Genomic DNA, 27,781 nt, shown 5'->3' with positions numbered 1-27,781 from the left:
GCAGGGCTTTCATTTCAATATGTTAATAAAGGTTAATGCATGCAAATAAACTTACCTGGTCTTGACGGCTGTCCCACGTCGATATTCCGGCCACCGTTCAGAACTCCTGCACCTTCGGATGTCCCATCCGAGGCGCATTACCAGTGGGGAGGGGGAGCATTGAAATTTTCAGGGAGGCGGGGGGGGGTAGCTATGAAAACTGATTCAATTGGCTGAGGGGATGGTGGGAAGGGCGTGAAGGGCAAAGAATGTAAATTTGGGGTTGAAAGGTCAGTACCGGCAAAAATAGTTTTTTGTGGGGGTGTGGAGAGGGAAATAAATATATTGTTTGATCATTGGGAGGGGTGAAAGTAGGGCTTTGATGTTCAATTTACTATTTTTATTGAAATTTAATGTGCTGGTCTCTTTAAAATTTAACATCAGCTGTCAGGGCTTGAAGCCCTTTAAAAATGGCGCCGGCGCCCACACAGTGGCACCGGATGCCATTGCCATGGACAGAGAGGCCGACCCATCTACATCATGAGGGGCGGCCATTCCGCCCCCTCCATTTAAATGAGCTCCCATGCAAAATATCACGTGGTCTCAGCGATGGCGGATCCACGCGAGTGGACCACTGAGATCAGAGCACGCCGTCGCAATTTGTGGTGCGGTCATAAAATTCAGCCCAGAGAGTCCTGGGGAACTGTGGCAGGACAAGTTGAGAAGACTGTTAAAAGAGCATATGGGATCCTTGGCTAATAGATAGAGGCATAGAGTACAAGTGGAAGGATGTTATGCTAAACCTTTATAATACACTGGTTAGGTCTCAGCTGGAATATTGCGCTCAATTCTGAGCACCACACTTTAGGTGTGCGGGTGCAAAAGAGATTTATGAGAATGGAACCAGGGATGAGGAACTTCAGTTGTGTGGAGAGACTGGAGATGCTAAGGTTGTTCTTGTTGGAGCAGAGAAGTTTAGGAACAAAGCAGTCCACTTGATCGGCACCCCATTCACAACCTTAAATGTTCACTCGCTCCACCACCAGCGCACAGTGGCAGCAGTGTATACCATATACAAGATGCACTGCGGCAACTCACCACACCTCTTTCGACAGCACCTTCCAAACCAGCGACCTGTACCACCTAGAAGGACAAGGGCAGCAGATGCATGGGAACACCACCATCTGCAAGTTCCCCTCCAACCTACACATCATCCTGACTTGGAACTGTTCCTTTACTGTCGCTGGATCAAAATCCTGGAACTCCCTCCCGAACAGCACTGTGGGTGTACCTACACCAGATGGACTGCAGAGGTTCAAGAAGGCCACCATCTTCTCAAGCGAAATTTGGGATAGGCAACAAATGGCGGCCTTGCCAGTGATGCACACATCCCATGAAACAAATAAAAAAAAGAAATTTGATAGAGGTGTTCAAAATTATGAATGGTTTTGATATAGTAAATAAGGAGAGATTGTTTCCAGTGGTAAAAGGGTCAGTAGCCGGCAGATATTGATGTAATGTAGTTGACAAAAGAACCAGAGGCAACAAGAGGAAACAATTTTTTACACAGCAAGTTGATATGATCTGGAATGTACTTCTTAAAAGTGTGGTGGAAGCTGATTCAACCGTAACTTTACAAAGAGAATTGGATAAATAGCTGAAGGGAAAAAAATACAGGTCTAAAGGGAAAGGACTAATTGGATCGCTCTTTTACAGAGCTGGCACAGGCAGGATGGGCCGAAAGGCCTCCTTCTCTACATAGATGCTCTGATCACCACCTCTAGATCACCTAGCCTGCATTGTGTCGCGTTGTTAGGAACGGAATGTATGGACCACTGTTATAAGTCTGTAAATAAAAGGTTAAGTGGGAGAGAACAGGGAAATGGGATGCGTTTTGGATTAATCTAGCTGAGAGTTGATACAGACAATGATGGGCCGAATGGCCGTGTTCTGTACTTCAAATGTCTATGGTTCTGTAGTCCTATGTCACCCTTCCTGCTAATTACCAGGAACCTGGGTACATAGACCACCAGAAAACTATCTGCCACTCTGCTCACTAGAGAGCTAAGGAATTGTCAGACACAACTGTCCCACAATGCCACTTGGCATTCTGCCCACTCATTCTCAGGAATCTAATGTATTTATCTTTACCGCAAGTCTGTATACCTCTCCCTTTCTCGTATGTATATTAACATAATGCAATTATATGTATATTCTGCTGGATATCAAGCTTGTATTTAAATGCTGCACACACACTCATACAGGAGTAATTGGATATTATCAAAAAAACCCTAGCTTTATCTGTGTCTGTGTAATTGGTTGACACTTAGCCTGTAGCAACTATGTGGCTTTGAGTTATGATATTTATTTAATTTTGGGTAGCCAAATAGAGTCTGAGGTGTATTAGGTGTTTGATAATCTGGTTTGCCTCTTGTTCCCTAAGAGAATGAGCCTTTACCTCTGTCATTATCACCCTATCCTCACTCTTCTAATTGCCTGGTACTGTCTCTGGTTGCAATTTTCCTATTGTTTGATACAGTTTGCAGCGCACTCGTTTTGCAGTTTCTGAGGCCTGTGTTGTCAAGAGTGTTCCTGTGACTTATAGCCTGCCAGGAATGGTAAAAATTGGACTGCTGTCAGGTTTCAGATTTTCCTCCATCAAAGATGCAGATTCTCCCAGTTCTACAGAAGTATTACAAGTGGTGGATAAAAGAAAACTACAGCAGCAACACACAGATTATCAATTACAATATCAGATTACATCATTGATGGTTTGAAAGATGATGACCGAAAATATAAAATCTTCTATAGCTACTTAACTTACATCTTTATTGATTAACTTTGTTAAAGTGAAGAATAAAAAACAAAGACACTTACACAGCTCCTCATCATGTCTTTTAGAACTTCACTTTGGAATTTAAAGGTTATTGTTATGTAGACAAATGCAGGAGCCACTTTGGACACAAGATCCCACATGATGACCAGTTGATTAATTTTTCATAGTGTTGTTTGAGGGGTGAATATTGGTAAGACATTAAGAGAACTCTCATCTCTTCTTTGAATAACGTAATTGAAACTTAAACATCAACCTGAACCAGGACATTGATTCAATGTCTCATGTCAACAATGTCACCTCTAGCAATGCACCATTCCCTCAGCACTTCACTTAATTGGTTTCAAATCCTGTGTACAAGTGCTGAAAAGTGGGGCTTGTACCCAATACTACATCAGAGCAAGACTGCTACCAAAGCAGCAAGGAATGGAAAATGTGTTTGTAATGTCAGCTTCAAGCATTCACAGGTTAAATGTGGCATAGGTTAGTTATACAGTAAAGACTCTTCTGCTCTGCACCATGCCTCAACCGTAATCTCAGTAAAGCAACCTCTACTACACCAAATGTGATCTTCCCAGGTCTCCAGCCAGACATCCTTGTGGCCTGTCTAAAACTGGGAATTAGAATCAAAATATGTATGTTTTGTGCTCTGGGACTCATAACCATGAGAAATTAGCTGCCAACTGAAGGGAGACTTTTATCACATTATTCAGGGCTAGATTCAAATCCAGGTCCAGGAAACATGCCAGTACACCTTAATATTGTGTTCTTAAATTTACCAATTATCCATATGCTTGTGACAACTTCAAAAGTGCAGTCTGCATCTCTACCACAGTCCCTGCAAATGAGTTTACAGTTTCCACCAGCATGGTCTTGAATAGCTCAGTACTTTGGAAGTCTCTCTGGTGGCCTTGGCACTAACTCTGCTGTTGAGGTCACCAAACCGGTGCTATTGACTATGTCTCGTCACCTAGGTTACTGAACTTAACTTAAATGTTATGCTGTCCACCCTCTATATTCTTCCCACCCACCCCACAACATGCCAGCTCTTTAATATATTCTGTGGGATGAATCTTACATAATTAGGATATCATTCACTGTTGCATTTATGTTGTTTGATTTGTACTTGCCTTTTGTAATAATTAACCTGCTAATTATCTGTTGAACAATTTACTTCACAGGATGTGTCCATTCATGACCTCATTAAACAGCTGGACATACTGGGAGATAACGGGGTAGGTGCTTTTCCCTCAAAAAGTTGTGTAAATTGCTATGGTCAAGTGAAGAGGGGTCAAAGGGCTTCCCTCTTTTCTCTCTCCTTGTTTGACCACAGCAGGTTTAATTCTTTCTTAAAGTGGATGTACTGGTCAATTCAGTAGGTGTTTGATTACATACTTGCTATGACCATAATAAGAACCAATCTTGAGTTTAACAAGGAGGTCAACTTTACTGTACCTAAACCGAACTAATGAAAATAATAAACTACATGCCAAATTTCACTCACACATACACTCTAGAGCTTTACACACACACAAATGGGTTACAGAGTGGGGAAAGGTCGATTGGTTGAGTTAGAGCCCATAAAAAAGGGGTATACAGTCTGTGGGGTTTGGTGATTCGGCTGGCTTCTAGCTGAATTCCATAGTCCTGAGGCTTTTAGTTTGACCAGGTAGATGACTGGTCAGTGAGTCTCTTGGAGATAGTGATGTGGATGATTTCCTCCAACGGGTTTTCTGATTGTGGCCGGAGTATGCAAAGGTGCTCAGTCAACAGGCAGAGTTCGCAGCTAGTAGGCTGAAATAGAGAGAAAGAGACAGAGAGAGAGAGAGAGGGGCCCCCAATTGGGTCTGCACATGTCAGAGTCCAGAAGCTTCTCCTTGCTGCTGTAGAGAACCATAAGCTTAAAACCACAGATGGGGAGGGGCTTGTCATATGACAGTCACCCAGTGATTCAAACATGGGTAGCAATGTTTCTTGCTTAAAAGAACAGGTAATTTCCTTAAATTTCCTCGGTCTTGGTTCTTGCTGGGATAAGCAGTCATTTCGCCTCCACCTCACAGGCCTTCAATGTAGGATACAGTTTTGCAACTTAGGTGGCCATCCTAAGCTGCCAGCAGAGTCATCCTTCATCTGTTTTTGCTTAAATTTCTTCAAAAAATATTGAATCAAATCTCCAGTTAGTGGATTAAAGAAAATTATCATTCAGCAAAGCACATTGGCGTGACAAAGTATCGTGAAATCTCATTATTACAACTTCTGTATTGGTAAGTCTCCCTTTATAATAAATGGTCTGTCCAGTGTTGCCTTGCACTTTTAGTGCAGGAGCTCACATTTCATTGATATCAACCCCTGGTTCATTGCTCAGTGGATAAATACACTGCCAGCCACAGCCCTTTGTGGAATGAAGTTACAAGGGGTGGAGTTTCTCCCCCAAGCGGACTTCGGGTGTCTGGCTCCTGCCAGCTGGCAGGCCCAACCCTTTCTAATGGCCAGCCCTCATTTGTGTCAGGATGGCAGGCTATGGCCTAAGATTGAGCACCCTAGGGCAACCCAGGACTCTGGGCCAGGCACCTGGTCTGTGAACCAGAAGTCAGTAGGTCCTTTGGGGTTAGGTGTTGGGTGGGGGGTTGGGCGTGGGGGGTCTGGAGGGTGGGAAAATAAGTTGGCTGAGTTCCAGCCAGCCTGTTTTTGTGGAGATTGATGAAGTACTACTGCCCCTCTTGGCCCCACAACTGCAGTTAGTGTTCTTCACCAGCATCCAGCTCCCTCCGCTGACCCATTTGAAAATGTACATATGTGGATGTCGAAATGATGGGATCAAACTTGGATGTGATGCACTCCATGGTTGGATAGCCTGTCAACACTTTTGGGTGGGGGGGAGTTAGTAAAATTCAAGAAGAGTTTGCCTTCATGATCCTGTTTGTCCAGGCCGCTAGCTGGCACTGTACATGTGCCTGCTCAGCCAAGTTTAGTCTAGAAATGACAATCGGGGTCCTATGTACATCATAGGACCATGATTTCTATTCTTAATAGGCCTACCGCCTGTCAAAGGGGGCCAGTCCGCTGCCTAACAGTAGGCTTGGGGGTTGGGGAGAATCATTGCTGCAGCCACAGCAATGGTGGTAGGTCATTGCCCCCCATAGTTGGCACGCTACCATCCTGTGCAAGAGGTTTCAAAGTTCACCTCTAGGTCTCTAGTGAGTTAGTTGATCCCAGCTGGGAAGATGGTAGAAAACACAATTGACCCATTCATTGCTGGACTATAGATGGGAAAAATCAGGTTGTGTTACTGCTCTTTAGTAATTCTAATGTGAATGAGATCAAGCTTGGGTGTGATGCACTCCATTGTGCCTGCCAACATTTTTGAGTGGGGGTTTGTAAAATGCAACTTCAGTGGGGTGCCAAATGGGCAGCAACGGATCGACCACTCATAATTCCCATTCAAATTTCCTTTTCATTGAAGGGAATTGTAAAGAAACTGGTGCGGGTTATATAATAGAAGAGCGCTCTGCTACCAACCATTTTGTGTCCACACTGAAATGAAAGATTATCTCCTAGGTGTCTCGATTCAACCTTGAGCAAGGCATCGCAGCCCAGCTGGGATTCGGCGCCTTCAACAGGGGAGAAGAGATTTAGGGCTGGATTCTGTGTAGGCGGGTGTGGTGGGGGGGGGGGGGGGTGGTCCTCCATGGGTCACAGATTGCCCATAAAGCCCACAGGGAGGGCACCTCATATTACAAAGCGTTCTCCCCGCGTGGTGTGTAAGGTCCCCGCGGCAGTGGGGAGAGGCCCTTAATTGGCCGTCAACAGGCTACTTAAGGGCCTCAATTGGCCTCTGGGTGGAAAGGCCATTTTCAGCCTATCCTGCCCCCGGGAAGATAGCTTGGCGACGGGCCCTCCATCACCCCACCCCCCGCCCCCCCCCCCCCACCGGCCCCAACCACCACCCGTGCTCTCACCCCCCCAGCCTCCGGCCCGGCCTCAGTGGGGGCCCATAAAATCCAGCCCTTGGAGGCAAGAAAAAAGACATTAAACTGCTATGTTATCTCTCAAATTTGTAAAAGAAGATTTGAGTGCTTTTATTGCCTTGGTTTTACTTATTTGGGCAATATTACAAGAGACAGAAGCTGGTACAAGACCATTTTATGAAACAGAATAGCAAATTAGTATTTCCAACACTGCTTTGTGCATTCAAGAAAATGTCCCAAAGTAATTCTGGACACATCTGGATGACTTTCTCCATTTCATGTCAAAAGCTATTCATCCTCAGTCTGGATTTAATCAGTTAAGAAAGTGAGGGGCGCTGATAATCTGAACAGGAGTAATTCTGACTGTTTCTCAAAACCATCAGTAAGGTTGTCCTTCACGCTAATAAGCCAATGTCGTGGAAGCTTGAGCTTGCTCAGTTATTGGAACTCTTTATGATAACGAAAGGTTGAGCACATATCGCTGCTGAGGTAAGGCATTGGCCTTTTTCTCCTCCACATTGCACAAAAGGTCTGAAATTGTGAAAGTTTAAAAAAAAATCATCAAAATAACAGGCCAAGGATTGAATTGTTTTCATCATTACATTAGCAATGATACTATTCATTATACACAGTGCTAGGACTGCATTAAGTGGGCTGTATCAACCCTTTGGCTGAGGTGTGATTTAGTTGAGGGATCACATACCAGTTCTTTTGATTCCATATTCTGTTTTGAAAGGGTGATGGATCAGCCAGAGAATGGTGATATGGGTGTTTACAATATTGTTTGTGGTCAGATCCTCCCTTTGAAAATTCTGAAAGTGAGAGAAGACAAGCTTTACTGATGCCTGGAGGAGGAGCTTTGTGTCTGAGAAAAATGAAAGCACCTGCGGGAAAATCAAACAAAGGACAGAATAGTCTATGGTTTTATAATGGAACTGATGTCCCTTGTTTTCTCCCATCCTTTGGTCTCTCTTTGCTGAAGAACTCAGGATCAACCCAGTTTTTCTGCTAGGCAGCTGTATAGAAGGTGTATTACAGTGAACAGGGTTAATTCCTCTATGCCCCCCCTCTTTTTCCTTCTTCCCTGTAGGAAAGTGTTTGATTTCTCCATGCTGCTTCTCCTTGCGATGGCACAGTTAAGATCAGGAATTCAACAGGTAGAAATTCCTTGCACACTGCAGCATCATGTGTTTCCTTGGATGAGCAGGCAGGCAAGCTGCACCTAGACTTTTGCTGATGTAAGCCTTTGGCTGGCAGCTGGAGTTTCACATAAGAAATAGAGGAAGACACCTCTGCTGGATTCTTTCCCCTTTACTGTGGGGAAAGCCCCTGCCAGCTATCTCTCTGCCAATACTTCTTTCTGCCGATGGAAGATGCACTGTGTGTAAGTATGCAGGAAGCAGGAGATGGTCCTTATATGGGAATCCATGGCCAGAATTTATTGACCGCTTCCCCTCCACCCGGGGAGTGGTCTAGGAGGCGAGGGAGCCCATAAAACTATGTGGGAGGTGGAGGTTGCCATGCCCTTCACCTACCCGCCCCTGCTGCTATTTTATCAGCGGTGGGGAGGCGGCAAATGGCCCACCTGCCCTGGGCCAACTGAGGCCCATAAGTAGCCAATTAATTGCCACTTAAGAGCCTCTTCCCACCACTGCTGGCATTTTACTTCACCTGTGGAGGCTGCCTAGGAATACATGCCGGCTGGGGGAGACCCTCCTGATCAGGCACCCTGTGACCCATGGAGGACCCTCCCAGCAGCATAGGCTGCTCCCCCTAAAACAACCCCCCGACAGTAGACACCGGACCCCCCCAGTTTGCCAGGGCCTAGCCGATTGTCCCGAGCGTGGCCCGACCCCCACTTACCTTTTAGGAGGCCGGCGTCCATTGTCCTCTTTTTGCTGGGTGCAGTCCCCCCTGTGATTGGCTGGCAGCTCTTGGAGGTGGGACATCCTGCCTCAGAGGGGCGGAGGCTCTGACTGAAGCCAGTTGAGGGCCTGGCTACCTAAAACTGCTGCATGGCTTCCAGACCTGGCGAAGGAGGGCCCTCCCCCAGCCTTTCAGCCAATGGGCGGGGCGACCGCCTCACTGTTAAATTCCGGCCTGTGCCTTTCCATCATTTGCAGTGTTCAGTAGTTAGCTACTCATTCAAATCTCAGCTAACATAGCCCTGATGAAGATTGAAGTGACAATGAAATGTCACCTGGATTCTGCTTTTAAACATTCAGACCCATGCTGCCAGCTGTGATATGTAAGCCCCGCCACTAATCTAATGCTGAAGGTGGAAATTAAATTTTCTCTGTGTAGCCACGGCAACAAACAGTCGGGTACTTTGATGATGATTCTTAATTATATGGTGCAACCAGCTAATGACATATCTCCTGTTGAAATGTATTGTATGCTCTGAATGGAGTTTGCTTGACATGTGCTTCAGATAAACAAAGTCTGTGTTATATTGCGGGTCATATTCATCGACAGGGTGCTTGAGGTATGGGGCAATTCTGACTGTGAATGTTGGTGGAGAAATCACTGGCTTTTATCTCCAATGTTCCACCCACTAACTTAAATGGATAAAAAAAATGAGGGGCTGTGGGCTTATGGTTTCCTCATGCATGTTGGGAGTGTTCAATCAGAGAATGTGCGCCTTATATTTTAGTTTATGCAGTCAATGTGTGAAATTAAACAAGATGACTGATTTTTAAGAAAAAATTATATTGTGTTGGAAAGTTTGCAATTGAGTTGCATCTAGTAGCATATTTCGAACATTTTTCTAATCTGTCAAAAAGCACACAAGTATTTCAAAATACAACATTTTTTTTTTCTAGAACCTGAGGAATGAGGAGCAAGTGGCAATTATCCAGGCGAGCACTGTGCTGTCTCTGGCAGAGAAGGTAGAGTTGAATGTTTGTTTCTGGACTTTTCTGATCCTTTAAGAAAGTGACATCCTGAATGGAATGTGGAAAGACCCTACAATGTGCTGTGCCTAGATTTCTAACAAATATTTGACAAAGTTCCCCAGGAAAGGCTACTAATTAAGTTCAAAGCAGTGATGATCCAAAGTATTCCACTTCTAATCGTTAACTGTCAATTCCCACGGCGAAGCTTGTGTGTGAATATCAGGCGGGAATAGGATCAATTGCTTACTTGCACTTACTAGGGATAATTCCATGCTCCAGCACTCCCAGCAGGGAATGGAGCTCACAGGAAGAACATCTTAGTAAATCATGGGTGTGCAGTTGGTAATTATGGACTGCATGGCTGTGATTTTCTGGCTTACACTCTCTGTGAATTCCACTCCCCACTGGGAGTTCCTACAGTTACTTTGGTGGGCCCTGTTGTCTGTCTTTCCTCTGACATCAAGTCCTAGACAAGCTAGGTTTCTCTCCAATTCAACATTAATAAGCCTTTTTGGCTCCCACCAAAATCTCTTCACATTAGTCCTGGCCGCATTCACCCCCTCCCCCACCCTCCAGCTACTCGCTCAAGTTGTAACCAGTTGTGTGCAATCTTGGTGTGAAGTGGAGCTCCCATCAGCCTCTCGAGCTTCACCCTGCAAAAACACTGGTTTGTCCCAAATTTTGCTGCCCTTACACCTGCCTGCAATAAATGCCATTAAGTGGCCATCCCCAGCTCCATGTGGTCCCTTAGCCGAGGCATTGAATCTTCATCCTTAATTATAAATCACTCCATGGCCTTGCCCTAAACAACTGCCGGCTCCTCTGGCTCTACATGCCAGTTCTTGCCCCTCCACTTTGCCAACTCTTGCCCCTGTTATGTCTGCCACTCCTTGCCCTTCACTCTCATTGATGGGGCCTTCAGCTTTCCTGGCCCGTACTCTTGATCTCTCTCTCTGGAGCCCTCCCCTTCTGATCACTCTTCCCACCTTCATAAGCCTTTTCAAATCCTGTCTCTCCGTCATCTCTACCGTTCCTCCTATTACACCATGGCCTCCATTTCTATTCTACGAAGTTCTCTAACCGGTAACCAGGCAAGGGATGACAGCTGTCCATTTTGCCAGCCCCTCATCGCCTTTTCTCTTTCATGCACAATATCTTTACATCTTGTCGAACATTTAATAAGTCATGAACCCCTTCAGATGGCACAAGCTTGTCTGCTCAGAAATGTGAGTTGCTTTTGTTATTTCCTGTTTGAAACCGCTCAAGGTTTCCTGCTGCCCCACCTGTGATGGCTGCTGTCCCACATGTTAATCAGCATTTTGCAAAAGAAATTCTGCCTGAATTGTCTTTGACTCTATCGGGGTGGTGGTGGGGAGGGCGGGGGGGGGGGGCGGGGTGGGGTGGGGGTGTTAAAATTCAATGTTGATGCATGTGCAAGGCAGGCAAGGCAAGGATTGCCTGCCACGGACACACCCCACCCAATTTTACTTTACATTGACTACATCGGAAAGCGGATCTATAACAGGTGGCTGATCTGCTACTGCCCATCTTGTGCACCTTACCCCACCCTCGAAGTTGATCTTTACCCCCAACCTGTCCAGTATGTGACAAAAAAAGTAAACTTATTGAACAGTTGAATTTTCTGAAAACATCTACCAAGTTTCTGCTTGGTCTCTTTTCAAGAAAAAAAGAGCTAAATGAACACAAGCATTGTACAGTATCTACTGAGTGCCTAACCTTTGAAATTATTTCACTACATTTTTAGCTCTATAAAATATTTGAGCAGTTTTATCCTCACACATACAAGGCAACTTGACAAACAACATTATGCAGCTACTTTTAGTCAAGTTATGGGAATAACTTAGTACAGCATTTGAGCAACCAACTATAACTCGGTCCCCAGCTACAATCATGCATAAATCAGAAACATATATAAATTATACTAGCCTCTCATTGATCAAGTCTTCAATTGCCCAAATGCTATTTTGCACCATAGCGTTTTTCTATTCCACTTTTTCTGCAAAAATCCTGTAATATGACTTTCTAATTTTCATTTTTTACTGTACAGTTTATATGTTTAAAACTATTCTCTGAATAAATCAAGACTCGTCATGTGATAGGTAAATGTTATTTAGTTCCTTTACTGGTACTTCAGCAACTGGGATTTAGGAAAAGTTAATGATGTGATGCTCCCTGGTGGTTGTGGTGTAGAATTGGCAGTGACATTTTCTCTCTTGTTCCATGATGGGTGCTTTAAGCAGCACTTTCTGGTGTGCCTCAACTAGGATTGCCAATTCTGGTTGGACATATTCCTGGATCTGAATGCAAGTAGCATTCGAAACAAAACAGATGAACTAAGAGTGCAAATAGAAATAAATAAGTGTGATCTGATAGCCATTACAGAGACATGGCTGCAGGATGACATAGATTGGGACCTGAATATTGAAGGGTACATGACATTTAAGAAGGACAGGAAGCTAGGAAAAGTTGGAGTAGTAGCTCTATTAATTAATGATGGTATTAGTGCAATAGAGAGGGATGACCTAAGTTCAGGAAAACCAGGATGCAGAAGCAGTTTGGATAGAGATGAGAAATCATAAAGGCAAGAAGTCACTTGTGGGAGTGGTGTACAGGACACCTAACATTAACCACACTGTAGGACGGGGTATAAAGGAAGAAATAATGGCAGCTTGTCAGAAAGATACAGCGATAATTATGGGGGAATTTTAACCTACATATAGACTGAAAAATCCAGATGGGCAGAGGTAGCCCAGATGAGTAACTAGAATGTTTTCAGGATAATTTCTTGGAACAATACGTTCTGGAGCCAACCAGAGAGCAGGCTATACTAGACCTGGTATTGTGCAACGAGATAGGAATAATTAATAACCTCATAGATAAGGCGCCCCAAGATAGCAGTGATCATAATATGATTGAATTTTATATTCAGTTTGAGAGAGAGAGAAGAGTGGGTCCAAGACTAGTATTTTAAACGTAAACAAAGGCAATTATGAGGGCATGAAAGCAGAGCTAGCTAAAGTGAACTGGCAAATTAGGTCAATAGAGATGCAGTGGCAGACATTTAAGGGGATATTTCAGAATACACAGAATAGATACATTTCAGTGAGAAAGAAAAATTCCAAGGGTGGGACCCACCATCTGTGGTTAACTAAAACAGTTGAAGATAGTATCAAACTTAAAGAAAAAGCAAATAATTGCACAAAGATTGGAGGCAGGTCAGAAGATTGGACAGAATATAAAAAACAGCAAAGAATGACTAAAAGATTGATAAGGAAGGTAAAATTAGAGTATGAGAGAAGGCTAGCTAGAAATATAAAGAGATAGTAAGAGTTTCTATAGATATTTTAAAAAGAAAAGAGTTAACAAAGTGAGCGTTGGTCCTATAGAAAGTGAGTCTGGGGAATTAATAATGGATAATAAGGAGATGGCAGATGAATTAAACAGGTAGTTTGCATCGGTCTTCACTATTGAGGATACAAGTAACATCCCAGTGTTAGCTGTAAGTCAGGAAATGGAAGGGAGGGAGGAACTCAAGAAAATTACAATCAACAGGAAAGTGGTACTGAAAAAATTGTTGGAGCTGTGGGCTGACAAATCCCAGGTCCTGATGGACTTCATCCTAAGGCATATAAGTGGCTAGTGAGATAGTTGATGCGTTAGTTTTAATTATCCAAAATTCCCTAGATTCAGGGAAGGTTCCGTTAGATTAGAAAATATCAAAAAGGGAGGGAGACAGAAAGCAGGAAACTACAGGCCAGTTAGCTTAACGTCTGTCTTAGGGAAAATGTTAGAATCCATTATTAAAGACATTATAGCAGGGCATTTAGAAAAATTCAAGGTAATCAGGCAGAGTCAACATGGTTTTGTGAAAGGGAAATCATGTTTAACCAATTTATTGGAGTTCTTTGAGCGAGTTACATGTTCTGTGGATAAAGGGGACCGGTGGATGTATTGTACTTAGATCTTCAGAGGGCATTTGAAAGGTGCCACATCAAAGATTATTGCTGAAAATAAAAGCTCATGGTGTAGGGGGTAACATATTGGCATGGGTAGAAGACTGGTTAGCTATAACAGGCACAGACAGTAGGCATAAATGGGTTATTTTCTGGTTAGCTGGATATAGCGAGTTTATCACAAGGGGAATTGAATACAAAAGTAGGGAGGGTATGCTTCAGCTATACAGGGCATTGCTGAGACCATATCTCGTGTACTGTGTACAGTACTGGTCTCCTTATTTAAGGAAGGATGTAAATGCATTGGAGGCAGTACAGAGATGGTTTACTAGACTAATATCTGGAATGGGTGGGCCGTCTTATGAGGAAAGATTGGACAGGCTAGGCTTGTATCCACTGGAATTTAGAAGAGTAAGAGGCGACTTGATCGAAACATATAAGATCCTGAGGGGTCCTGACAGGGTGGATGTGGAAAAGATGTTTCCCCTTGTGGGAGAATCTAGAACTAGAGATCACTGTTTAAAAATAGAGGGTTGCCCATTTAAGACAGAGATTAGGAGCATTTTTTTCTCTCAGAGGGTTGTGAGTCTTTGGAATTCTCTTGCTGAAAAGGCAGTGGAAGCAGAGTCTTTGAATATTTTTATGGCAGAGGTCGATAGATTCTTGATACGCAAGGGGGTGAAAGGTTGTCGGGGGTAGGTGGAAATGTGGAGTAATCAGTTCAACTATGAATTTACTGAATGGCGGAGCAGGCTTGAGGGGCCGAGTGGCCTATTCCTGCTCCTAATTCATATATTCGTATGGAGGATTCATCACATGAGCTCACACCTCCAACCACCCCACCCAGTCAGACCACCATTTTTCTCCATCTCCAATATTTTTATAATTAATAAACAATTTTTTAATCCCAAAACTCCAAAGGGCACTCCTTTCCACACCTATATGTCGCTTTTCCCTCTGTGCTCCCAAAGAATATTAAGAATATTAAGCAAATGATTGTCACCTGCTGTGGGCCAGTGCTCACTGTGAATTTTGCTGAGATGGTTCAAAGCTTATTCCTCATTGGATGCTTTCAGCCAGTTTACTGCCCATCAGTCTAATCTGGATTAAAATCCGCTTCCCGAAGGAAAGTCTGCTCTAAAGCACTGTACCGCCCAGTTCTCCGTGATGAAAATTATTGTCATAGTTTGATCCTGAAAATGGGATTCCGATATGGACAATCGGTTTTTAAAGCAAGCACAGGAAAAGGAGAAACAACTTTGTAAACATGAAAATGGCATCAGTGATTGCTTGCTTTGGCAGCCTAATCTATTAAGAGGTTAGTACAATGTAAGGAGTAATGTGGAAAGAAATGTGCAAGCAATTATCCATTCACAACAAATAAACAGTTAGAATTAATAAATGGAAAACACAATAGCGCTCAGCAGCAATTCCAAAATAACTTGTGAAACGCATTACCAGCGGAAACTGCACATCACTCGACTTCTGTCTAAATAATTGAAAACAGAAAAGAGAAATGACAGCGGCCGTCTTGGAGTATAATGATATAATGCAAAGAATATTAATAGCAGATTAGGCCTTTTCAGGACAGCTAGGGCTGATTTTAATTACTTTTACAGACCCTTTGTTCCAAGCAGATCCTTACTGTTCTTTATCAGTTTGGGAAGATCTGTATTCAAGAAATCAGATGATCCTTTTGCTTCACCACCACTCCCCCCTCCCGCCTTCCCCCACCCCCTTGGAGGTAAATGGGGGCAGAAAGCAAAGGCCACCCTGTCGTTATGAAAAGGTGTTTACCAAACCGTCCTATGACACGTTAATATAAATCGCACTATTTGACTGTAGGCAGTCTCTGCCTCATCCCATTTAGGTCAGTCTTACCCAAACTTAAATCTAGAATCTTAGTAGCTTTTCACATTTCTCCCTTTCAAGTATTATGTTGAACCTGATTGCATTATGATCTCTATTAAATAAATGTTCACTCACTCTGAGGTTGTTAACTAAATCTGGCTCATTACTAAATCTAAAATGGCTGTGCCTTGTTAATTCTTGGACATATTATTACAGAAAACTATCCCGAATACAATCAAGAAATTCGCTCCCTTTTTGACATGTACTAATCTGCTTAAGCCAATCTATATAAAAGTTAAAATCCACCCTTAAAACGTGCTTGTCTAAGCTCAGCATTTATACAATCTATCACTTCACAGATATTATCAGGGGGCTGAGACATAACTCCCATTACAATCTTAATTCCCTTTCCACTTCTTATTTCTACCTAAAGAATGCGCAATGCCTGCTTACCTCTCGTTATATCCTCTCTTATTATGGAAGTGATTTCATCCTTAATCATTAAGGCTACTTTTCCCCCTCTACCATTTTCCCTATCTTCCTGACTTTAGCACTCTGTTGATGCTGCACTCTATACGTAGCATCCCCAAGATGATTTAAGGCACTGAGGAGCAGCAGACAGAATGACTAACTGTCAGAGGCCCAAACATCGTTGGTGGTCTGATTTCCTCACAATTTTAGGAATGGAGCCCCCTGTTAGGGGGCAGCCTGAGCCTGGAATCCACCTGCTCCAGGCTAATGGGCTGCAAGGAGGGCGACGAAAGTAACCACTTTCAGCAGGCGCCCAAAGAGGGCAATGTATCCCAATATGCCTGCCTGCATTGCACATTGCACTGACTTCCTGTTACAACAAAGCTAGCAATAGTCAAAGTGGCATCAGCAATAGAAGAGGCAGCAAATACTCCCTCGTGCATCTCTATCACTCTATCATTTGTAGTTAGCGAAGAGCTTTACATATGAGTTATCGTATAGTGCTGAATTTTCACCACGGAGGTGGAAAGCAGGAGTCAGGTCTGTTTCTGGGTCAGGAACCCGCCTTCGCTGTTAAAGTGATTAAAGTTCAGATATTCATCGGGGTGAGTCCTTAATTGACATTGCAAGGGTTTCCTGTCCACTTCGAGCCAGTGGGGGCAGTAATGGAGGTGGGTCAGATGAAGTGTGGGACACATTTAGACTCCCATGGCAGCCATCATTGAGCCTGCTGGTTGTCCTGAAGGAGAAATCAGTGGTTTGTGCCAAAGCCTTCCACTTCACCAGAGGGCAGTGGTGTCACAGGGGAGGTGGAGGCCTGGCACCCGGCGCAATGCAGATCCTCACTTCATCGATGCCGACCTGGATTTTTAATATTGGAGGCCATGAGAGGGAGGAGGGAGATCCAATTCACGGAGAGTGGCATGAGGAGGCCACCTGATTGTACAACAGAGCACCTCTCTGTTCAGCGTCATCTCCCTCCACCTCCTCTTCCTCCTCATCTCTCACCTCCTGCCCCTCCCCAATGAGCTGCCTCCTTCTAGGGCATTATCATCCTCAACCTCGACACCTCTCTGGAGGGCCATGTTATGTAGAGAACAGCAGATCACCACAATGACTGAAATTTTGCGGGACAGTATTGGAGGGGATCACCTGACCAGTCCAGGAACCGGAATATCATCTTCAGAAGCCTGATGGTCTGCTCAATGGTTGTCCTGCTGAGCAGGTGGCATTGGTTCGATTGCCTCTGTGCCTCTGTCTGGGGCACCTGTAAAGGGGCCAGTAGCCATCTCTTCAAGGGATTTCCCTTATCCCCTAGGATTTGGAGTGAAGATCTGAGGCAGCCTGGACTGGCGGAGGATGCAAAGGTCCTGGCAGCTGCCAGGAAAGCGCGCACACACATGGAGGAACCTCCTGTTGTGGTTGCAGACCAGTTGGACAATTGAGAGAGTGGAAGCCTTTCACTGGCTAGTCAGTGGGTGCCATGATAGCCACATGGGCTTAATCAATGATGCCCTGCACCTAGGGGAATCCATCAATGGAGGCGAAACCCAATACCCATTCGAGACCATGTCTGTTATTAAATGAATGTGCTGTCCAGCTGTGGCAAAGAGGGCATCAGTGACCAGCAAGATAGTGGTGTGCCGCCATTTGTGTGATGCCACCAAATTCTGCAGCAGATCCTTGGAAGGATCCAGAAACAAGGAAGTTCAAGGCCACGGTGACTTTGACAGCCACTGGCAAGGCACGGTGACCAGTGCTGCGAGGTCTTAGGCGACGAGGGCACAGATGACTGCGACCATCTGCCTGGAGAGTCACAGTTGCCAGCAACACTGGTTCTCAGTCATCTCCAGGTAGTTCCGTCTTTGGCAGTTGATCCTGTGTTGAGGGTTTGGCCTCGGTTGCCTTCCTGACACTCTTTGCTCTCTATGCCCTCCTGATGCTTGGGGTTCTGACCTCCCTGTGGAGGGTGCTGTCTCTTATCACCACATGGCCCAATATCTGACAGTCTTGCCCCATTGCCAGCTGGTGCCTTCCTTCTGGCTCCCAATTGTCCTTGGGAGCCTTGCCCCCCTGCTCTTCTGCTGTCACTATGGCAGGGGGATGCAGACCCCATTCAAAGCCTGAATGCTGAGAGCCCACTCTCCCTGTTACCTGTGCAGTGCCAAGGACCCAAACCCCTTTGCCCTGCTGAATCTCTTATGGGGCTGGTGATTTGCTAGGGCAGCCATGACTGGCTCCCCACAGTGTACTTGCTTCCCCTCAGCCGTTCAGAAGCAGACAGCTTCTGAAACCAGTGCACCCCCTTGAAACATTGCTCCCTCCCTCTTCAACAAGCTCTAAATGAGCTTTTTAACAAGCATAATTGGCCTCAAAGGGGAGGAGAGTGGGTATCCTGTCCTACTGTCCCCCTGCCCTGGTGATTATTACTGGCGCTGGAATTGGCACCTTGAAATTCACATACTGCCCCCCAGTGCCAGTTTTTCTGGGGCCCCCAACCTCCATTCCTGCCTTCTGGTGGCCCTGAAAATTCATTCCTTATTCTTTAACTTTTTTTTTACTGTCTATCAGATTGGGATGTGTTTTTCCCAGCCTAATGATTTATGGATGTCCTTGCAGAATCTGATGTTAAACAGTGCTTATTTTAAATACTGTACAAAGCCTGAATTAAACACAGTTTAATCATAATATCACACCATCCAACCTTAAGAAAATTTTTAAAGGTGAAAATTCAGCTATTTGCCAAAAACTCAAGGTGTAACCAAATTTGTCGAGGTTTCAGGGGCCTGCTTTAGACCTCTAGGAACTTTGGGTTGTCACAATGACTTAATTTATTCTGTTTAATGCAAAATAAACCAGTAGATCAAGTAACAGAACAAGTGTCTGCATTATAAATTATTGGAAGCTTCTTCAGAACTGAGAGCGAGTTGGAAGGTCTGGTCTCTTTAGATGTACCAGCATAGACTGTGGACCAGGTCCTTTATTTTGTGCATTCAGTATTAATGTTATGCATACCTTTCTCATCCTCTAGTGGCTACAACAGATTGAAGGTACTGAGGCTGCACTACACCAAAAGATGATAGACTTGGAGATTGAGATGGTATGAAATATAATTCTCATTGAGTCTGGATGAACAATTTGAAATTCTGGTGTTTCTTTGCAACTTGCTAATATGTAAATATTCTGCTCAGTTATAATAGTTCAAGACTTCTTGACAAAGTTGGATGTGTGTTCCTTTTTCTCCCTCCCCTGCTGAAGGTGCTTATATTTGCTGGCACAGGTTACAGTGGCAGTTCTCCACTACCTCATTCAGGTGGATATCGCTTGTGAATAGACCTTGGCTGCCATTTGTCGCTGAATCTGATCTTGTCTTCACTGAGCATCTCCCTTCCCCCCAACCCCCAACCCTCACAACACACCCCTTCATGGAGGAGGATTACTGGATAGTGATCAGAAGTGACAACTCTAGGCTTTTTCCTTTCTCTTTTCCACCCGCCCCGCCCCACATTAACCTTATTTCTGACGATAATATATCCTGGGCAGTGCTACTCCCATTGGAGGGGTGCTGGCTGCATCTCTGGAAATGGCACCTCCAGGAATATAAATGGGCGGCACAGTGGCGCAGTGGTTAGCACCGCAGCCTCACAGCTCCAGCGACCCGGGTTCAATTCTGGGTACTGCCTGTGTCTGTGTGGGTTTTCTCCAGGTGCTCCGGTTTCCTCCCACATGCCAAAGACTTGCAGGTTGATAGGGAAATTGGCCATTAGCAATTGCCCCGAGTATAGGTAGGTGGTAGGGGAATATAGGGACAGGTGGGGATGTGGTAGGAATATGGAATTAGTGTAGGATTAGTATAATTGGGTGGTTGATGGTCGGCACAGACTCGGTGGGCCGAAGGGCCTGTTTCAGTGCTGTATCTCTAAACTAAAACCTGTCAATGGAACTGGCCATTATTTTTTAGCCATGCCATACACTAGCTGCTGGAATCTCAGGACTGTTCTATGCAGGCCAATGAAACAGTTTCACCTCTAGCTGGCCTGTTTGAGCCTCCCCCATTATCTTTGATTGTTTTGCCTCAAAGAAAGAAGTTGGACAAATTAAGATGACGCAGGTGAGCAGAAAACCTTCTCATTTATGTTCCCAGGATACGTAAGGAATGCAAAGTGTCTGTCATGTTGCTCTGGGATATTCTGGAGCAGTAGATTTTAATAAAATTCATTTTTATTTTTCTTGCAGGATATGTTTTGCAAACAAAAAGGTTACCTGGAGGAAGAGTTAGATTATAGGAAACAAGCCCTGGACCAAGCATACATGGTAAATAATCTCATCATACTTTCTCCAGGAGTGTTAGTTATCCAATATACAGCATTCTTCTGTATACAAGGATTTCATTCTACTATATACCGAGATTTCATTATAATATCTATCGGTGTGTCCAGTATATTAAAGACAGAGATGTCACTATACTATATACAGAATATGCATTATCATAGAATCATACAACAGTTACAGCACAGAAGGAGACCATTTGACCCGTCATGCCCATGCCCGCTGTCTGCAAGACCAACTCACCTAGTCCCACTCCCCAGACTTTTCCCTGTAGCCCTGCAAATATTTTCTCTTCAGATAATTATCCAATTCTCTATTGAAGGCCTTAATTGAATCTGCCTCCAACACGCACTCAGGCAGTGCATTCCAGATCCTAACCACTTGCTGCATAAATACATTTTTTCTCGTGTCGCCTTTGGTTCTTTTGACAATCACCTTAAGTCAGTGTCCTCTGCTTCTAGATCCTTCTAACAATGGGAACTGTTCCTCCTTATCTACTCTGTGCAGACTCCTCATGATTTTGACACCATTATCAAATCTCCTTTTAATCTTCTCTTCTCCAAGGAGAACAGCCCCAGCTTCTCCAATCCATCCACGTAACTGAAGTTCCCCATCCCTCGAACCATTCTCATGAATCTTTTCCGCTCCTTCTCTAATGCCTTAACATCCCGTCCTGAAGTGTGGTGTCCAGAACTGGACACAATACTGCAGTTGAGGCCGAACCAGTGTTTTATACAGGTTTTAAAAAATTATTTTGTGGGATGTGGGCGTCGCTGGTTAGGCCATCATTTATTGAGCATCCCTAATTGCCCTTGAGAAGTTTATCATAACTTCCTCCTTCTTGTACTCTATGCCCCTTTTTTTTATTCTTTCACAGTATGTGGGCATTGCTGGCTAGGCCAGCATTTATTGTCCATCTCTAATTGCCCTTGAGAAGTTTATCATAACTTCCTCCTTCTTGTACTCTATGCCCCTAGTTATAAAACCCAGGAACCCACATGCTTTTTTAACTGCTTTCTCAACCTGCCCTACAAACCTCAATAATTTGTGCATGTACCTAGGGGTGACAGTGGTGTAGTGGTCATGTCATTGGACTGGTAGCCCTGGCTAATTCTCTGGGAACACAGGTTCCAATCCCACCATTATAGCTTGTGGAATTTAAATTTAGTTCATTAAAAAAAGTCTTGATTTGAAAGCTAGTCTCAGTAATGTTTTATTTATTTATTGATACAGCACTGAAACAGGCCCTTCAGCCCACCGAGTCTGTGCCAACCAACAACCACCCATTTATACTAACCCTATAGTAATCCCATATTCCTTATCACCTACCTACACTAGGAGCAATTTACAACAACCAATTTACTTACTACCTGCAAGTCTTTGGCTGTGGGATGAAACCGGAGCACCCAGCGAAAACCCACACAGTCACAGGGAGAACTTGCAAACTCCGCACAGGTAGTACCCAGAATTGAACCTGGGTTCCTGGAGTTGTGAGGCTGCGTTGCTAACCACTGCACCACTGTCTTGAAACTATCATTGATTGTTGTAAAAACCCATCTGGTTCACCAATGTGCTTTAAGGAAAGAAATATGCTGTCCTTACCTGGTCTGACCTACATGTGACTCCAGAGTCACAGCAATATGGTTGATTCTTAACTGCCTTCTGAAATGGCCTAGCAAGCCACTCAGTTCAAGGGCAATTATGGATGGGTAAGAAATGCTGGCCTTTCCAGTGACCGCCCACATCCCAGGTAAGAATTTAAAAAAATCCCAGGTCCCTCTGATCCTGCATCCACTGTAGAATTGTACCCTTTAATTTATATTGCCTCTCCTCATTTTTCCTGTCAAAATGAATCACTTCACACTTTTCTGCATTAAATTTCATCTGCCACTTGTCCACCCATTCCACCAGCCTGTCTATGTTCTTTTGAATTCTGTCACTATCCTCCTCACAGTTCACAATACTTCCAAGTTTTGTGTCATCTGCAAATTTTGAAATTGTGCCCTGTAAACCCAAGTCTAGATCATTAATATATATCAAGAGAAGCAGGGATCCTAACACCAACACCAGGGAAACCCCAATATATACCTTCCTCCAGTTTGAAAAACAACCGTTCACAGCTACTCGCTGTTTCCTGGCACTCAGCCAATTTTGTATCCATGCTGCGACTGTCGTTTTATTCCATATAGGGCTGAATTTTCATCACGGAGTCAGAAAACAGAAGCCGGGTTTATTTTTGGGTCAGAAACATGCCTCTGGTGGGAAACTGATTAAAGTTAAGGTTTTCACATGGGGAAGCCCTTAATTGGTATGGAAATGGGTTTCCTGTCCACTTAGAGCCATTGGAGGTGGATCAGATGAAATGTGGGGATTCATTTAGACTCCCATGGCAGCCATCACTGAAGCTGCTGGTTGTCTGACGGACAGATCAGTGGTTTTGCCAAAGCTCCAGACTGCACAAGTGGATGGTGAGATGTCACAGGGGAGCTGGAGGCCTGGCACTAGGGGAGGGCAGACCCTCATTTCATCGATGTTCACCTGGATCTAATACTGGAGGCCGTGAGGGACAGCAGGGAGGTCCTCTTCCCAGAGGGTGGCAGGAGGAGGCCACCTGGTCATGCAGCAGGGGCATCTCTCTGTTCAGCGTCATTTCCCTCCGCCTCCTCTTCTTCCTCATCTCTCACGTCCTGCTCCTCCCCCAATAAGCTGCCTCCTTCCAGGGCCTCACCATCCTCAAGGTCAGCACCTCTCTGCAGGACCATGTTATAGAGAGCACAGCAGATCACCACAATGACCAAGACCTTTGCAGGAGGGTACTGGAGGACATCACCTGACTGGTCCAGGCACTGAAATCATACCTTCAGAAGCCTGATGGCCTGCTCAGTGGTTGTCCTGCTGAGCAGGTGGCATTGGTTGTATTACCTCAGTGCCTCTGTCTGGGGTTTCTGTAAATGGGTCAGTAACCATCTCTTCAAGGGATATTCCTTGTCCCCTTGGATTCACCCATGCACCTTGGGAGTGGGGCTGGAGTGAATATCTGAGGCTGCCTGGACTGGCGGAGGATGAAGGAGCCATAGCAGCTGCCAGGAAAGTGAGGGCACAAATGGAGGAAGCTCCTGTTGTGGTCACAGACTGGTTGGACTTTGAGGGAGTGGAAGCCCTTCCTCTTGATGGATCTCACTGGGCGCCTTGATGACCACATGGGCTTAATCAATGATACCCTGCACCTGGGAGAATCCAGCAATGTAGGCGAAACCCAATGCCCTCTGTCCTTGCGAGGCAATGTCCGTCGTTAAATGACTGCACTTCCAGTTCTTGCAAAGAGGGCATCAGTGACCCGCGAGATGCAATGGTGTGCAGACATTTTTGAGATGCCACTAAGGTTCACAGCTAATCTTTGGAAGGAGTCGGAAGCAACGCAATTCAACTTTGACTTTGACAGCTGCTGGCGGGGCATGGCGACCAGTGCTGGGCTGCGAAGTCTTCAGCAACGAGTTCCTGCCGTCTTGATGGTGGATCCTGTTTTGAGGGTTTGGCCTCCATTGCCTTCCTGCCTTTCTTTCCTCTACTGTGCCGTCCAGATGCCCGGGGTTCGGCCTTGCTGCAGTGGGTATTTCCCATCAATGCCACTGGGCCTAAAATCTGACAGTAATGCCCTCATTGCCACCTGGAACATTCCTTCTGTGTAGATGGCTGCCCAATTGTCCTTGGGAGCCTCGCCCCCTGCTCTTTTGCCCCCACAATGCCAGGGGGTGTTGATCCCATTCAAAGCCCAGGAGCTGAGTGCCCACTCTTCCACCTGCACAGCGCCAAGTGCCAAACACTCCTTTTCCCCACCAACCCTCTTATGACCCTATTGCAGCTATGGGCCGATGGTGGTGCAGTGGTAATGTCACTGGATAAATAATGCAGAGGTTTGTGTGAACGTTCTGGGGATGTGGGTTCAGTTCCCACCACAGCAGCTTGTGGAATTTAAATTCAACTTTTTTTTCTAAGTTTCTATAGATATATTGGTTCTAAAGGGATCAAGGATATGGGGCGAAAGCGGGAACAGGCTACTGAGTTGGGTGATCAGCCATGATCGTAATGAATGGCAGAGCAGGCTCGAAGGGCCGAATGGCCTACTTCTGCTCCTAGTTTCTATGTTTCCTCACTCTGTGCCTGCCTCACTTCAGATTATCTGTTTCTGAAGGCACAGGTAACCTGTGCGCCCCTTTAAACATTTAAACCTCAAACTCTGGCAAGCTCTTAATGAGTTTTTAAAAAGCTTTCAGTCCCACCCTCCCCCTGCCCTGGTGATTATTGACAGCGCCGGGATTAGTGTCTTGAAATTGACATGCTGCCCATCGCCAGTATTGTCAGTGCCTCCCTGCTCCCCCACTCCACTGCCTCCATTCCCGACTTTGGAGGCCCCGAAAATTCAATCCATAGAGTTTTCATCGTCCTATAGGCAGAGTAGTTGTGATACTTTTTGCAGAGGTATTGTTATAATATATATAGGTGTGTTCCATATGGTCAGGATTGTAAAAAAAAACTACACAAGGTTGTTATAATCTAAAACTGTGTTTACCATTTTGAACTTGAGCGGTCAGCTTACATGACAAAGTCTGCAGTTTTCAAGTAAATTATCTTTGGGGAAATATTTCTCTGCTATTCAATTGTAGTCTGCTCAGCTTTCAGATGTTTTACAGCTTTCCTCTGCAGTTCTGACTTTTTTATTGAGTACCATTTCCTCTTGACTTCTTGAACTTCTCGTTAGTGTTTAAATGAAGTTCCATTGTTAGTTGCTAAAATGCTTTCTCATTTCAGTTGATTCTGTCATGATCCTGTTCGAGCCGAGTTTCAAAATGCCCTTTTTCCTGTCATGTGATAGAAAAATCTAGCCACAGTTTATGATGAAAATGGCAAATTTGAACACTGATGAAACTGTAGCAGGAAAGCTTTAATTAGCGAGAAGGAAACTTGACACATTGTGAATAAAGAGCTCACTTTGGGAAGGTGTTCAAGGCTGAAACATACTATTGGAGTTTGGATACGTTTCACAAAATTCTCCAAATTCCCTGGAATGATTTATGACATCAACTGAGTCCCGTGTGATCTAACAAAGCCCCGTCCAAATTGCTTATACTATTCCCGTGTAATTTTGCTGTTGCTTAACTGTGGAGTAAATTCTACATGGTTACACACAAGTGTTAGCCCTTCAGTGTGGATGTCATAACGATGACCGTGGTGACAGTCACTGTCAATTAAAAACTCACTGGATGAATCTTACAGTGTCCAAATGATTGAAGTACAGCTCTCCTAGCTGCCTGTTATTCTCTTTATATTAAATATATACGTTTGCTTTTTAAGATGTACAAGCTGTTATTTAAGACTGCTTCTTTCTATTGCTGATATTAAACAAAATGCCTCCCCTTTAAGCAACTGCTGCAGGCCCTTGAAAAGGGTCTGCACTGCCTGCTTTCCCACCTCCAAATTGGCAAGCTGTCTATTAGGAGCAGGATTCCTGACAGGAGCTCACTGGGCATGTGATCAGAAATGCCAACCACGAAAGTTGGACAGATCCTGTAGTATTTTGACAGTGGTTTGAGACTTGCATTGTACATATTGTTCACTTGAGACCACCATGCACACATGAGCCAGCAGAGGGAGCTGAAAGAGAGACTGAAAGTGAAACAGAATAAAGGAGACGCAATGATGTTCAATATCACGCTGTCTCAGTCCCTGCGTCATATTTCTTACTAAACTCGGCCAAACCCCACTCCAGTCCTGAGAACATCGCAGATCCCATGATGACTCATCCAAGTATCTGCCACACACACCCCACCATTGCCCACCTGTTTACCACAGGCCACTGGAAATCTCTCCCCCCCCCCCCCACCACACAACAACAACCCCATCCCCCCCACTCCCACTCCCCTGCCATTATGCCAGCCATTTTATGCAATGAATGGGATATTACTGCATGCAGAATGTTCTGGAAGCTTTTGAATTGGGGGTAAGTCAAGTTGGGGGAAAATGCATTAGGTAATCATTTAAAGATCTAGGAATATGACACATCTAAAAATGAATTGTGAAATTTTTGTTAGGAATTAGTGATTAAATTGAGTAGAGCAGTGAGCTGGATATTGGCCTTTCACCTCAGGGAACCTGAATTCCCTCCCTACCGATAATCTGAGTTCTGTTGAAAGGTCATGGACCCGAAACGTTAACTCTGTTTTTCTCTCCAAAGACACTGCCAGACCTGCTGAGTATTTCCAACATTTTCTGTTTTTGTTTCAGATTTCCAGCATCCACAGCATTTTGCTTTTGTGTTCCCTCTCCACCATTCTCTCTCCTGATGGTTCACTGGGGTAATGACAGATACAGGACTGGAAGGCCTCTGACGCAATCCCTCGCCTCTGCTGAGTTATCAAATCTCAGTCTCGATGATGCAGGGGGTGGTGGGGGGAAAGCGGGCTGGGGTGGTGGGAGGTGCTACAACTGGCCTCAATATCCCTAAACTAGATAGAGAAATGTAACTAAGCTGTGATTCCTGTTCCTGATCTCTGTCCAATGGCTGCCTTTGAAAAGTCCACTTCAATATTGGGGAAGGACAAAATTAGGTTCAGCTATGAGAGATCCCATGACAAAGATCCAAACAACACTCACCTTCTAGTCTTGTGCATAAAGTACAGATAGGTTTCTGGCATCTCATTAAACTAAGGTACTGAAGGAGGGAAAGACTAGAAAGAAGTAGAGATTAGATGCACAAGTCTAACCTTCAACTTTCAGTCTTTTCATGGATTGCTCTGCTTTCCTTTGACTGCTGCACATTTTAAACTTGTTCTTTCAGCATATCCAAGAGCTGGAGGCTACTCTGTACAATGCATTACAGCAGGACACAGTGATAAAACTTGGCGAGTCACTGACCGAGAAGCAGAAGGATGACTTGCGAACTGCCGTGGAGAAATTGAGACGTCAGATGCTAAGAAAGAGCAGGGAGTACGACTGCCAAATCCTGCAGGAGCGAATGGAACTCCTGCAACAAGCACATCAGGTAAGGATTAAAATAAATATCATGTTTACAAACTTCCACTGGTTTGGGGTGGGAGGGTGGTGGGAGAAAGATGGGGGAGAAATGGATGGGTCAGAATTTGGGGAGGAAAGAAGATCTATTGGTTTCACACCACAAGTTCTTCCCTAAATTCAATCAGAGATGAGAGAAGATGAAAGGTGCATCTGCTCGAGCTAAGGTGCAGCCATTTAAAAAAGAAAGACTTGCATTTCTATAGCATCTTGCACAAGCTCAGGATGTCCCAAGGTGCTTTACAGCCAATGAAGCACTTTTGTAGTGGAGTAAAGCTGGCACAGCAAGCTCCCACAAACAACAATGAGCCATTGCCCATGGGATCCAGGGCAATTTAGTAAATTGGATCCAAAATTGGCTTAGTGGCAGGAGGCAGAGGGTGATGGTCAAGGGTTATTATTGCGAGTGGAAGC

The 27,781-nt window shown here is 44.7% G+C and overlaps 1 protein-coding gene across 1 annotated transcript in view; it reads left to right on the top strand.

The window, feature by feature from the left end:
* jakmip2 (janus kinase and microtubule interacting protein 2) overlaps positions 1 to 27,781 on the top strand; it is a 310,932-nt gene that overhangs the window by 258,294 nt on the left and 24,857 nt on the right. Inside the window, exons 16-20 of the mRNA XM_068042905.1 lie at positions 3,994 to 4,047; positions 9,603 to 9,668; positions 19,002 to 19,070; positions 20,207 to 20,284; positions 27,135 to 27,338. Coding sequence (XP_067899006.1) covers positions 3,994 to 4,047; positions 9,603 to 9,668; positions 19,002 to 19,070; positions 20,207 to 20,284; positions 27,135 to 27,338 — 471 coding nt within the window. The remainder of the gene's footprint in view (positions 1 to 3,993; positions 4,048 to 9,602; positions 9,669 to 19,001; positions 19,071 to 20,206; positions 20,285 to 27,134; positions 27,339 to 27,781) is intronic.

The sequence above is a fragment of the Heterodontus francisci genome, chromosome 12 (genome assembly GCF_036365525.1).
Source record: "Heterodontus francisci isolate sHetFra1 chromosome 12, sHetFra1.hap1, whole genome shotgun sequence".
Lineage (NCBI taxonomy): Eukaryota > Metazoa > Chordata > Chondrichthyes > Heterodontiformes > Heterodontidae > Heterodontus > Heterodontus francisci.
This window is presented reverse-complemented; position numbering and strand designations above follow the sequence as displayed.